This window comes from Bidens hawaiensis, unplaced genomic scaffold (assembly GCF_021521415.1).
Source record: "Bidens hawaiensis isolate Kalapana, Puna unplaced genomic scaffold, B.hawaiensis_p1.1 tig00419727_1, whole genome shotgun sequence".
Lineage (NCBI taxonomy): Eukaryota > Viridiplantae > Streptophyta > Magnoliopsida > Asterales > Asteraceae > Bidens > Bidens hawaiensis.
In genome coordinates this window covers 15,929-29,130 of record NW_027504937.1, presented here as the reverse complement: position 1 = coordinate 29,130, position 13,202 = coordinate 15,929, and the positions used below count along the sequence as shown (strand labels likewise).

General features: G+C 37.6%; 1 protein-coding gene across 1 annotated transcript; it reads left to right on the top strand.

Annotated features, from left to right (window-relative positions):
* Nucleotides 1–1,141: 1,141 nt before the first annotated feature.
* On the top strand, nucleotides 1,142–7,500 carry LOC143609506 (uncharacterized). The gene is made up of 3 exons (XM_077084245.1): nucleotides 1,142–2,338; nucleotides 6,641–6,896; nucleotides 6,965–7,500. The coding sequence occupies exons 1-3, from the start codon at nucleotides 1,811–1,813 to the stop codon at nucleotides 7,498–7,500; spliced, it is 1,320 nt and encodes a 439-aa protein (XP_076940360.1). The 5' UTR covers nucleotides 1,142–1,810.
* Nucleotides 7,501–13,202: the final 5,702 nt, after the last annotated feature.

The following is a 13,202-nucleotide window of genomic DNA, read 5'->3' as shown; positions in this document are numbered from 1 at the left end:
CCATCAAATTCCAGTCACGTCAATAAGATTTAAACTTTCTTTCTTTCAGAACTTTAGAAGCCACAAGGTTTTTGCATATTATAGTTTCTCAAAAGTGAGAGATTTTGACTGGCGGTATCTTGATTCTGAGTTCAAGCCACAGTGTTTACTCTCGAAACACCTGTCTCTTTCTGAGTGCACATATGACAACATTAAACTACTGCAAGGTGTAACACCAACAAACCACATACCTTATGCTTCTCAAACTGAGGTATTAGTCTCTTCTAATAATTTTGTTGATTTAGTTCGGTTCATAGCAGTCATGGCATGTGGCTTAAGCACGGCGCTTCAATTTTATTCGTTACTTATATATCTTACACCACATACGTAAGTTTAAATATTGTTTGCTAGTACTGTAATGAAAAAAATGCAAAATAACAATCATGTAAAGATACAAAAAATACCCAGTCCTTTACCATTGATCCCTTGCCAAGTTGCATTTGTGCGATGATTAGGAAAACAGAGGTTCCAGTGGTATGTTGATTACTGATATAAGCTTTAAGAAGACGGAAAATTGATAGTTGATGCCTGGAAAACAACATATTGGAACCTTTTGTCATTACATGCTAAAAAAAAGGAACAATATGTTGATAGTTGAAAATTAGAAACTTATATACGCTAGAGAAGTTAAATCTAATCACGTGATAGCAAATTACAATTTGGGGGGACAACAGATAGATTGATTTACATATTAAGTGGCGTATAGAGAATATAAATATGCTAGGAGATGAACTTGTACGCCTGAGAAATGTTTTAAGATGGTTGATTAGTTGCATTTTGAAATTTGAATTTAATTTGAAGAAGTATTAACTATCAGAATATATCTATCCTGCAGGTTTTACATAAGAAGTCAAACCGTGGTGGTGCTTCATTGCTCAGTAGCTCTAGATCATCCAAGCCGGTACCTGGGATTCGAACAATTTACAGCTTGAGACATGGAAATGTTCCTCCATTTGCTCTTTCATTTACTGCTGCCCCAAATTTGTTTATTAGCCTACACCTCAAGCTTTTGCTGGAACGCAGTATTCTCCTTGCAGCAGCAGATGATGGTGGAGATAATGATAATGACGATGATAATCGTAGTCAGGTAGGGTTATCTTCAGAAAGCTCTTCTTCTAAGAGCAGTAGTCATGAGTTACATCTTGCTGCCATTGATCCAAATTTCAGTGAAGCTGCTGGAAATTCACAAGGCAATAAAGTTTCACCTACATCTAACTTGAAAGGTCTTATTTGTGTTGAAATCCCGACATCGGATGAGGTTCTCAGGGCCCAACAGTATCATACATCTGACCTCGCTTGTGATGGCATCATTTTTAGCCCCAACCAGCATTCAACTGGCCTTAAAACAAGTTCTTGGCAACATCCGTGGGGCGATAGGAAGACAGACTTTTTTGGCAACGGGCCTAAGAAGCCAAGGACTCAGGTCCAGTACACATTGCCTTATTCTAATAAGAATAAAGGCCATAATAATCTTCCTTTCCAGAGAATTAGGAAAACCAATGACAAGAAGATATCTTTGTCATCATCAGACTCTGCTGCTGCTGCTAAAGGGGGTGGCCCACGAAGAAACCTTGAGCTGGTGGCTTGTGATGCAAATATATTGATCAACGGTGGGGACAAAGGGTGGAGAGAATGCGGGGCCCGTGTTTTCTTGGAAGCTGATCAGCAGAACGAGTGGAAACTTGCAGTGAAATGTAGCGGGGAGTTAAAGTATGCATATAAGGTGCATCAGGATTTACAGCCCGGGTCAACAAACCGTTACACACATGCTATGATGTGGAAAGGAGGGAAAGACTGGGCACTTGAGTTTCCAGAAAGGAGTCAATGGTTTGTTTTCAAGGAGATGCATGAGGAGTGTCATAATAGGAACATACGTGCAGCATCCATTAAAAATATTCCTATTCCCGGTGTTCGGCTGATTCAGGCTGATGACCATTCTCATCAAAAGGAAGGATGTTTCACTCGCACCCCCTGGTACTTGCGCCAGTTCAGAGATGACGTTGAAATGGCTATGGATGCATCTCGTGTTACGTATGACATGGATAGCGAAGATGAAGTATGGGTTTGTAGGAGCAGGGGTAAAGAGGGTGATGATGGTATAATATCTGATGAGCTTTTTGAGAAGGTGATGGATATGTTGGAGAAAGTTTCCTATGCTCAGAAGCGTGATCAGTTTTCTTCTGGGGAAGTTGATGAGCTCATTGCCAGAGTAACTCCCTTGCAAGTTGCAAAATCCATCTATGACCATTGGCGGGATAAAAGGCAAAGGAAGGGCATGCCGTTGCTTAGACAATTCCAGGTTTGTATTAACACACACACACACACATTATATTCACTTATATGCATTCTTCTTTATTAGTCTTGCTTTTACAAAATCTGCAAATCATGACCAAGCTGGAAGGCCTGATCTAACTCTTGCCATTAAGACATTTTCTTACATTGTTATTGCATTTGTATTTCTGCATTAGTTAAATTATTATAGAGTAAAGTGCCAAAATCATCCTTGAGGTTTGGCCAACTATGTGACTTTCTTCCAAAAAGTTTCTTTTTTGCGACTGGACCATTAACGTTTCCCATTTTTTGTCAATTACGTTCAAATCACTAACTATGTTAGTTTTCACTGTTAAGTCGGGGGCATTTAAGTCTTTTCACCAGTTGCTTATACTTTATTGATTAATTAAAGAAAAACATTTAATTAATTCTTCTAAAAAATTACCTAAATTAAGCCCTCCGTAATTCTTCATCACCCCCTATCCCCCATCGCCCCAATCACCCCCTATCCCCCATCGCCACAGTTCTTGTATCATCACCTCAAATTATGTAAACCTATTATGCCCACCACCTCACCTGCAGCCACCCGCCAGAAACACCACATAATAGCCGCTGCGTGCCGATCTAGACAAAAATTATGAAATAGACGATTAGAGTGATGCACTGGAAAAACGAGAACAGACAAAAACACGAGTTTTCAGGTGGCCAGATCTGAATAAAAAATACCGTTCAGACGACGGTGGTTGAGAGTCTCACACGGGAGGCGGCGGAGAGAGAGAGAGAGAATAGAGAATGGCGGCCGGAGTTGCTGATGTGGAGGCTCTGGAGGTGGTGGTGGTGTTTCCATGGAGGACGACGGTGGTGGTTGGACCACAAGAATCTGACTACGGTGGCTCTTGGGAGCTGGAAAGTCTAGGCTGTGTGGTATGGTTGTTCTTGGTGGCCGAAGATGACGCTGAAAACGTGGTGGGCGGTTAAATTCGGGGATTGCAATCGTTCAAAGGTTTTGGGGATAACAGGTTGAGACAGAGGGGGACAAAAAATGAATAAAATAATAAAGTAAAATGACTATTTTACCCCCGACTTAACAATTTAAAATAAACAAAGTTAGTGATTTGGACGAAATTGGCAAGAGTATTATAATCTCAAGGTTTCATATGCAAAAAAGCACGTTTTTGGATGAATTTGGCATATACTTAACCAAACCTTAAGGACGAAAACGGCACTTTACTCTAAAATATAAATTGCTTTTCATTTTAACAAGTCCAGCCGCATAGTAAAATTAGACTAGTAGAGATGTTAATATAGTTATTCTTAGCACCTTATTTTTTTAAAATTTTTTTTAATTATTATCTTATTTTGAAGAGAATTGATTCAGAAATATATCAAAATTTAATCCTGCTGCTATGTTGCTTACATGAGAACCCCCCCCCCCCCCCCTCTCTCCCTGAAACAGAATGTCTTTACAGTATACTCTTTTGATTGAGCTGAAACTCTTTTGTATGCTAATCATAGTTATTAAAACCGCTGCGCTTTGGCACCTAGGTGATTTTTAGGCGAAATCGGTGGTCCACCGCCTCCGCCTTCCATAACTGAAGGAGCTAATTTTGGAGGAAAGTTGGCAATTCCCTATTTATTTTACTCTCTTTTTATCTTGATTTATCAACTTACAAAAAATCATCATATATACAAAATTAACTCTAATCTCTCTCTTCTCTCTTTATAATGAACTCTAATCTAGCTTCTCTCTTTATAATGAACGACAAATGCTTTGCATATCACAAAGCAAAGCAAGAGCACGATGCCATGATTTTATAAATAACACAATACATGCTGTTAGTATTTAGTCATGTTTATCATAATTTGATATATAAAATAATAATAGTTATATAAGTATATATTAAATATAAAATATTACTTGTGATATAAGTATATATTAAAATTTAATATATAAACTATTATTATTTTATATATCAAATTATGATAAACATGACTAATACTATGAACTGTTTCAAGAATGAATCTTCATTTTCCTATTAAGATGTTCTACTTTAGTCAAAATTTTGTTTTTTTTAATGTGTGCTTTTTTTCCACCATATCATCGAAGGCCCATCTTGACAGCCCACTGAAAGACTATTGCTCGTTTCACTCCCCCCAACGAAGTGACGCTTGAGGCGATCTTCAAGTTCGTTGTGTCTTTGCCCGTCTTCTATAACCGGTTTGATCAGCTCAAGACCTCACGACGTTGTAAACCCAACTCACGTACCAATTGAATCAGCAAACAACCGAACCAAAATCGGGCGCTATTTTGCGCTTTTATTCTGGGCGCTAGGCGAAGCCTCAACGCTTTTGAGCGCTTATCGCATTTGATAACTATAATGCTAATTACTATACTGTCATCATATATCTTGAAATTTTGGAAGCATCAAATCTGATATGAAAATGACGATATTACTCAGCCGCTGTGTCTAATGATTTGTGAAGATGAGCGTCGTTTCAGTAGTTTAGCTCATCTAGATGAGTGTTATATTCTGGCTAAATGCTTTCTGTTAAGGAGTTTAAGATTTGGATTGTAGGCACATATTTCTTAGCAGTTGGAATTTCAAACTTGGCACCTGATAAGTTTAAGTTTATAAATTTCAGCACTTGCTAATGCCACATTGTTGCGAATCTCTAAGTCTTTAACATAAATGTTTGAAAGTGAAGGGTTCATTTCAAAGTTCTCATTAGTATGCTTTTGTCTTTTTTCCTGTTACGTGAAGGTTAAGAAGTGATTTACGTATTAAGAATCTTCATTGATTTTTTTGTGAAATTAGAATGTTGAATGGCTATTTTGAAAGTTTAGTCCAGTCAGCTAGTTGCAAAGTTTAGCTCATTCAAGTTCTTTCTAAGGGTACGCTCATGGTGCGAGTTGCTTTTATGTAGATTTTCTTTTGTAGTAGTTCATTAGAGTTTTCTTTTCTTGTTTGAATTGCATGTGCAGCTTTTTCCTCATCCCATTATTTGTTGTCTGCATAAAGTAAAAAGTTGAGGTCTATTTACAGTAAGTAGTAAATAATCCATTGTTGTTCATATCGTGTCCTGAATGACAATAAATATGAGGTCCATTACACCAATCACTATTTTTCATGATCTTTCTTCTTCATGTCCTTTGACCTCCTTCATAGTTTTCAATTTGTTATCTGATTTGAAAAACGTATTTATGTTTATTGTGAGTTGGATTACATATGTTAGGCTCTATGCAACTAATTCAGTAGTAAATCGAATATCGGTCAAGGACTGATATTTGAGATATCGGTTATTGCGGTGGGATATCGGTAACTTTAGTATCATGCAGAATTTATATTTATACATGTATGAAAACGTAAACATATATAATATTAATAGTAATATCACAAGTCAAAACTCAAAAGTGTCGGTATTTGAAACATTATCTAATTGCAAGCCATGAAATCTTCCTCCGAGTCAACATCAACCAAGGCATCCAAAATATTGGTCAATATCGCCAATATTATCAGCACCGATATTCAGACCGATATTTGAACAGATATTTTGTTTGGGTACTGATAACTGTTTATCACCGACATCTCACCAATATATCGTCATCGCCGATGTAGGTTAGGATTAGGGTGTAGTTAGGATTGAGATTTTCTATGCCCATGGGCCAACTATTCAAGGCTACTAGTTCTGTTTTTGAGATCTTCTGTTTGTGCCAAGTTGGTAGTAGTTTATATTTTTTTGCCAACTTGAAGTTTATTCATAGCTATCATGACACCATAAAGATTCTGGCAGTAGCCAACGACAAAAGAGTTTACATTGAAATAGGTAGTAGTGTAGTACACGCCATTACATTGGGTCAATGTGTCTTCAATTTTGTGCACGTCATGTATAAAGTAGCAAATATAGTAAAAAGGTAATAAATAAATAGCAGCGATTAAGGATTCCGTCGTAATTATACATTATACTCGCATAGCCCGAAATAGAAAGTAAATATTTAAGGTAACAAGTATTAGCAGATTGTACTCTAATAAATAAAGTAAATAACGAACCAAGTACATGAGCTAGATATAGATTTTTCTTTAGTTAGCTAAATACAATATAAACCCTAGCTCTGAATTATGAAAAATCTAGTAGACCCTAGGATATATTAATAGAATTAAATGATGATGAAAATCTATCCATTTCAGCTCTAGAGTATCCCATTCTCTACATATTTTTTGGTTTGTGTGTTTGTGCGTGTGTGTGTGTGTATATATATATGTATATATATACCATGTTTCTTTTCTATTTGGAAACAACGGTCTAATCAGGGTTCACCTTTTATCATCAGCCTCCATTGTGGGAAAAGTACCAGCAAACATGCCGAGAATGGGAAAAACTAAAGCCCAAACCAACAATCGGCCCAGTCAACGGGTCCCAGGAGAAAGCAGCCACAGCAGCAGCAGCAGTAGACAAACCACCCATGTTTGCTTTCTGTTTGAAACCACGTGGGCTTGAATTACTCAACAGGGGCTCTAAACACAGACCACACAAGAAAATCTCACTCTCTTGCCACACCCTAGCTGATCACGACACTCATCATTCTGGTAACCTAACATTTGCAAAAATAATTTGCTGGTATTTGTTCTATATTAATATCATATTTGGTTGGTAGGTAGAAGAGTACATACATATGGGTTTGGAGACGAGAGGGCGGATTCTCCAGACATGTCTCCACTGGTTACCAAAATGTACTCACCGCGAGACACGGGCAACTTTTGTTTGGACGGTGGTGATGCATCCGACCAACAACTAAGATTCCAAAGCGCTAAAAGCACTGGAACACTCGTATCACCAAGACCGAGTCCCGGTTTAAGAAGACCATCATCAGTGAAGAGAAATAACAGTAAAAAGTTTAATGATTGGCATAACAGTAACAGCAGTAGCAGGGTGGTTCAACAACAGCAGCAGCAGCAGCAGCAGCAGCTTGTGTTGGGTGGGTCTGATCTTGATGAGTTCAGGCTACGGGATGCTTCAAGTGCTGCAAAGCATGCACGTAACATGGCTAAGTTAAAGAGGGAGAGAGCTCAGAAGCTTATGTTGAGTGCTGATCTGGCGATTCATAAGGCTGTCTCGGCTCTAATGACCGCTGAAGCAATCAAGGCTTCTTGTACAGGTGGAGATGATAGCCCCCCGTCTTCAGTAAGTTGATAAAGATAATATTAAATTCAGGTGCAGTTTTTGGTTTAGGCTCCGGTTTGTGCCTGGTTTTGGTACATTTGCTTGTCAGGCGATTTTGAGTTGGTTAGGGGTGTGCGTGGCAATTCTTCTCTTCAGTCTTTTTAGACATTTGATTTGTACAGAAATGATCTTGTTTTGCTTAATTGCCGCCTCACCCCACCCAACCCTTTCGAAAAAGAAAAAAAAGAAACTCTGGTCAAGTTTAGGAATAATAGCAAACTCATATGATTGGCATGAGAATACAAAGGGAAGTAACTCGCAGCAGTAATCTTACCTAAGTTATTGCCTATATATTTTTACTTTTTCCTTTTTTGCATAATGCGGGTCATGACGTCAGGTCACATGCTTTATGGTATACTTTGAAGTGAAATTACTTATATTGTGCTTGGTCTAAAGCCCTAATCTGAAACCTCTACAACCTATGGTCTACATAAACATGAAAACACTCATACACAGCAGTTAAAAGATATAAAATTACGTACAATGTTTGCAAACATAAAATAGCACATCTTTAGATCATCCTTCCTCAATATATGTGATCCACAAAGATTGAAAATGAATACAAAAAGAATGTCAAGGACGGACATGAAGTAGCTTGTGTTTGTTTATGATCTTTAATAGTATTCAGAAGGTGAAGTTCAGTATGATATGTTATTAACTTTTGTGCATGATCGAATAGTTATTGTTTTAGCTCATATACAGAGCAAACATATGTGTTTAAGAATGTGTGACTTAGTGATCGAAGGAAGGTTATGCGTGTTAGGAGTGATTATGGTGAGTGATTAAGGCAAAGCTTACATATTATGTATGTCTAGAAAATGTAAGAGATGAAGACTTCAATCGCATATGTAACGCCCCAATCAAGCAGAATACATATTAAAAACTAGAGACAATAACATTATACGTATGTAGGAGTTTACACAAGACTTAATCCGGATGATTTTAATATTCATAACACCACAATGCCGATATATATTTATAAAACTAAGAATAATAATTTACAAGTTATGTTTTCATAAATCAAAATAATTATTTTATATAACAAATCCTTATATATAATATTAACTTAATATTGTTTAACTAGTTGTCATAATAAATCTTGTACTTTACTTAGTGTATCCAGTTTCTCTTGTTCCTCATTAGGCTTTATCGTTCACGTGTGATTTTCCGCGTTCTTATTATCTCAATCACCTTTTGTTCGTCTTTGAGGTGAGTACCACATTCCCCATATTTTACTCGTTTTCCACGTTTTTGGGGACATAGGCGTAAACATACTTTTCATATATACTTATACACAAAACTGCAACTATTGTCTTATGTGCTAACGAATTTTATACCATACTTGTTATGTGCTTATTTGCTTTATGTGAACCGCAATCGGAGACGTCCAACATAATCTCAGAACGGTATGATCATACGCCAGTGTAACATCCTACTTTTGATAATAATAAATAAAAGAAATGCATTTGTTTAAAAGTGTGTTAATATTTAATTAAGTTAAATAAAATAGAAGAGTATAGCCTTAGTTAATGAAAGATGGAATAAAGGATGGTGATGGGCCTTAGGTCCATGGGCTTAAGAGGGTATAAATACTTCTTAAATCTCTCAAAAACCTTAAAACCCTCATTCTTATCTCCTAGCTTCCCTACACACTCTAAAACACACACAAACACTCTCTAGTATTTCGGCCAAGATCCAAGACCAAGAATCGAGCTTAGATTTTGATAGATCTTGACTATACAAGCAAGATACGAGCCTATTGTTGCATATCAAAGCTAACCGTAGCTTAACAACATATAAGGTATGTTCTTTACACATAAAGATTATGTTTCTGAGAATAGTTTGCCCTAAGACCTAGCCCTAAAGCAAATCGGGTATTGATATACCATATAAATGTAAACTTGATGCTAAAAATGGACTTAATGAACTCGTTAGTATATACGGTTCATGTGAAAACCCTAGATCTAGCCTAAAACAGGTTTGAAAACGATAAAGGTCTAAACTTTATTGCTAAGAAAGATAGCTTTTGGTCCAAGGGTAAGGAAAACCGTTTAGGAGGTTATATAACACTAAACTACGGATATAGATGTTGGTCTATGATGAGAAAATGAAAATAAAGGGTGATGATGTCCAACAGTGGGTGTATTCGAATGCATGATTTGAATAGAAAGGGAAGAAAGAAAGAAAGACAAAAAGGAAAGACACAAGCCCCTTCTATTCTAATACAAGAGTATTCGAATACAAGAGTGTACAAATGAGGAGGACAATTCGAATACAGGAGGCCATTCAAATATAAAGGTATTCGAATACAATTACCTTGAGTACAAGTGTTCCATTCGAATACAAGTTGTATTCTAACACATGCCCATTCGAGTACATGGGTATTCGAATACAAGTTGTATTCTAACACATGCCCATTCGAATACATGGATATTCGAATACAAGTTGTATTCTATCACATGTCTATTCGAATACATGTTGTATTCTAACACATGTCTATTCGAATACAAGTTGTATTCAAACACATGTCCATTCGAATACATATTGTATTCGAATACATGTTGTAATCTAACACAAATTCCATTCGCATATAAACCTCAATTCGAATACAATCCCCTTGATCCCTTGAATGCAACCCTATTCGAATACATGGGTATTCGAATACAAGGGTGATTGAATAAGGTGGACCATTGGAATACAATGCCTTACAAGGCCATTAGAATAGACCAGACTTAACCATTTCTGCTGAAACTTAAATAATGTGATTAGGGCAAATATTAATACATAAAATTGATATACAGTTAGCCGATCCCAGTTAAAGAAAGAATCACTATTAACTTAGAGAGAAACAGGAAGCATGTGAGTTTTTAGCCCCATTTCCTTGTTATGTTTTCGGGGCTGTGTGCATACTCAATGTGAATGTTTATACACTTACCTTGAATGGTAAGTGTATATTATGATGATTGACGTGGTAGTATGTATGAATGTTATGAATGAATGCTTGTCGGTGCGTGAACGATCTTCGGATATTGCACGTATTGACAGGGAAAGTAATGTATAGAATGCCTAGTATGAGATATGTATATGTCTGAAAGTATGTAATAATATGAGTATGTACGAAGGTATGATTATGTAAAGAAAGGAATGGTACGGTTAAGGGGGAACATACCCTAATAATATCTGCGAATGTAGGGAACAGACCCTAATAATATCTGCGAAGGTTATAGGGAGGAATGCTCTTTAAAACATATATGAATGAATGAAAGAATGTATGTATGTATGTAAGAATGAAAGAAATAATGAATGTATGTATGTATGTAAGAATGAAAGAAAGAATGAATGTATCTATGTATGTAAGTATGTAAGTAAAGATGAAGTTATGTATCTTCGGATATGTAATTATGTAAGTATGTGAATGAAATGTATGTTGCTTAATTAACTAGAACTTACTCAGCGTAGCTGAGTTTTAGTATGCACGCAGGTGAGTAGGATGAGGCAGCTAGCTTGAGAATAACACATGACAAGTGAATAAGAAGCTGGCATCCGAAGATTTATGAAATTTTTAAGAATGATGATTTATTATGAAAGACAAAAGATGTTTCTTTAAGACACGTTGTTGAAATGATATGAAATGTTTATTGAAGTTTTATATTCCGCGAAAGTTTTAATTAACTCTGATTTGTAGAACTGTGTTTATGAGTAAATCCGACGCTAACGTAGGGCACCGGGATCGGGGCCTTACAACCAGTCGTTATTGTGACACCCGGTAAATTCCCAATCCCTTAAACTAAGTAATCAACCTAATAATTAGGTGATTGTAAATATTATGCGCGCCATGTTAGTCAGCGCGTGCATCTGTTATGTGCGCCCTGCGCGAGCGCGCCATGTTAGTCAGCGCGTGCATTTGTTATGTGCGCCCTGCGCGAGCGCGCCATGTTAGTCAGCGCGTGCATTTGTTATGTGCAACCTGCGCGAGCGCACCATGTTAAGAACCAGCGTGAGCATATGTTATATGCGCCATGCGCGAATGTTTTGGCTTTATGTTTTCATGTAACTTAACGTTATGTTGTCTATGGGTTGACCATCCCGCATGATGCTAAGGCGGGTGCATCCTAAATCGTTTATGCGCGTGCGGAAGGGAACTAACCTCCCCGCATGGCGGGAACATTGAGAGCCAGTTTGTCTGAAGCTCCAAGATGGAATTGACTTCAACATGACTGATCACTATGTTGAAATACCAAGACCACCTGGAGAATCTACAAATGAAACTCAATATCCCTAACTGCGAGAAGGTTACGCACCTACCCGCAGCAAAGAAATGTCCTTCACGCAGAAAGCTATGCGCACAAAGTGATGCGCACAGAACACTTAGTCTATTCTCCAGACATAAGGAGATTACTCCCGCCCAAAAGGAAACAGTAGCGTGTTTCAGAGATTTTCCACTTTTTACTGTACACTGACAAAAGTACCTGAAAAAGCACACTGTAACATGAAAAGTCAACTGTCAGCCACCCTATTCTCACCAACCCCAAACCTGCATGTCCTGTCCAAATCAAATCAAGATCTTTTGTCCACTCCTCCACTTTTAAATAAACAATAAACAATAATAATTTCCATACTTTATCATCATTACACCTAGATATGAAAAGATTTCAATCCCCTAAAGCAAGGGATTGTGTTCCCTTGAGTTTGCCTATAAATATGTAACCTAAATTATCACTCAAAACACACTCCAAAGAACTGCAAACTTGCACTAATCATCTCCCGAGCATCCGTTATTTTCGATTCCGATCCAGTTACTAGGTAAGCCGAGGTTATAAACTTGAGATCTACTTTCCAAACCTTATATTCTCCTATTTCTTGATCTTAATATATATACTTCTTGTTATTTAATCGTATTCTAGACCTTCGATTCCGGGGCCAACACCAAGAAAACCCGAATCTCGATTAATCCCTTAACAAGAACCACAGGTGAGTCTCACAGCCCCTATTTTTCACTGTTTTCACTATTTTTAAACTGTTTTCGGGGCGAGGGACACGTACTTAAATAATGTTTTATCATGGTATACTTACAAGCTATGCAAGCGATTATGTGTTTAAGTTATGTTTCATGATGAGTAATGCAAACGGTTATCTAAGGTTTTCGATGTATGTGCGCTAGAACTCGAGTAAGTGATCACTTTACCATTGGAACTCTAAGGGTAGGGACTGCTGGTTTGATCCACCCACTCGTAGGGGTCGCACCTCTTTGCATGGACGAGTGCCTAGTATGGTCATGGGGCAGTACTATGGGTTTGAGCCCGCTCGTAGGGGTCGCGCCTCTTTGCATGGACGAGCGCCTTGTTTTCCGGCACAACGTCCGCGCGTAACCCGCGGGACGGAATATTATTTTAGCTCGTAGTGGCAGCGCCACTTTGCATGGACGAGCACATGTTCCTGAAACGTTCGCGCGTAACCCGCGGGACGGTATTACTTATTTTAGCTCGTAGTGGCAGCGCCACTTTGCATAGACGAGCACAGTTCCCAGAAATGTTCGCCGCGTAACCCGCGGAACGATTTTATCAGAATATGTTGATAAAACTATGTTTTACCAAGCATGTGTTTTAATGATGCTATCAGAATTATGTTTCAGAATGATTTGTATCAAGATTATGATGCAATACGATTTATCA

What these genes read in the sequence shown, in the direction of transcription:
- LOC143609506 (XM_077084245.1), top strand. Translation starts at nt 1,811, where the DNA reads ATGATGTGGAAAGGAGGGAAAGACTGGGCACTTGAGTTTCCAGAAAGG. An exon ending in CGTTGCTTAGACAATTCCAG is followed by an intron (nt 2,339 to 6,640) that starts GTTTGTATTAAC and finishes TTTTATCATCAG; the next exon opens with CCTCCATTGTGGGAAAAGTA. An exon ending in TCACGACACTCATCATTCTG is followed by an intron (nt 6,897 to 6,964) that starts GTAACCTAACAT and finishes TTTGGTTGGTAG; the next exon opens with GTAGAAGAGTACATACATAT.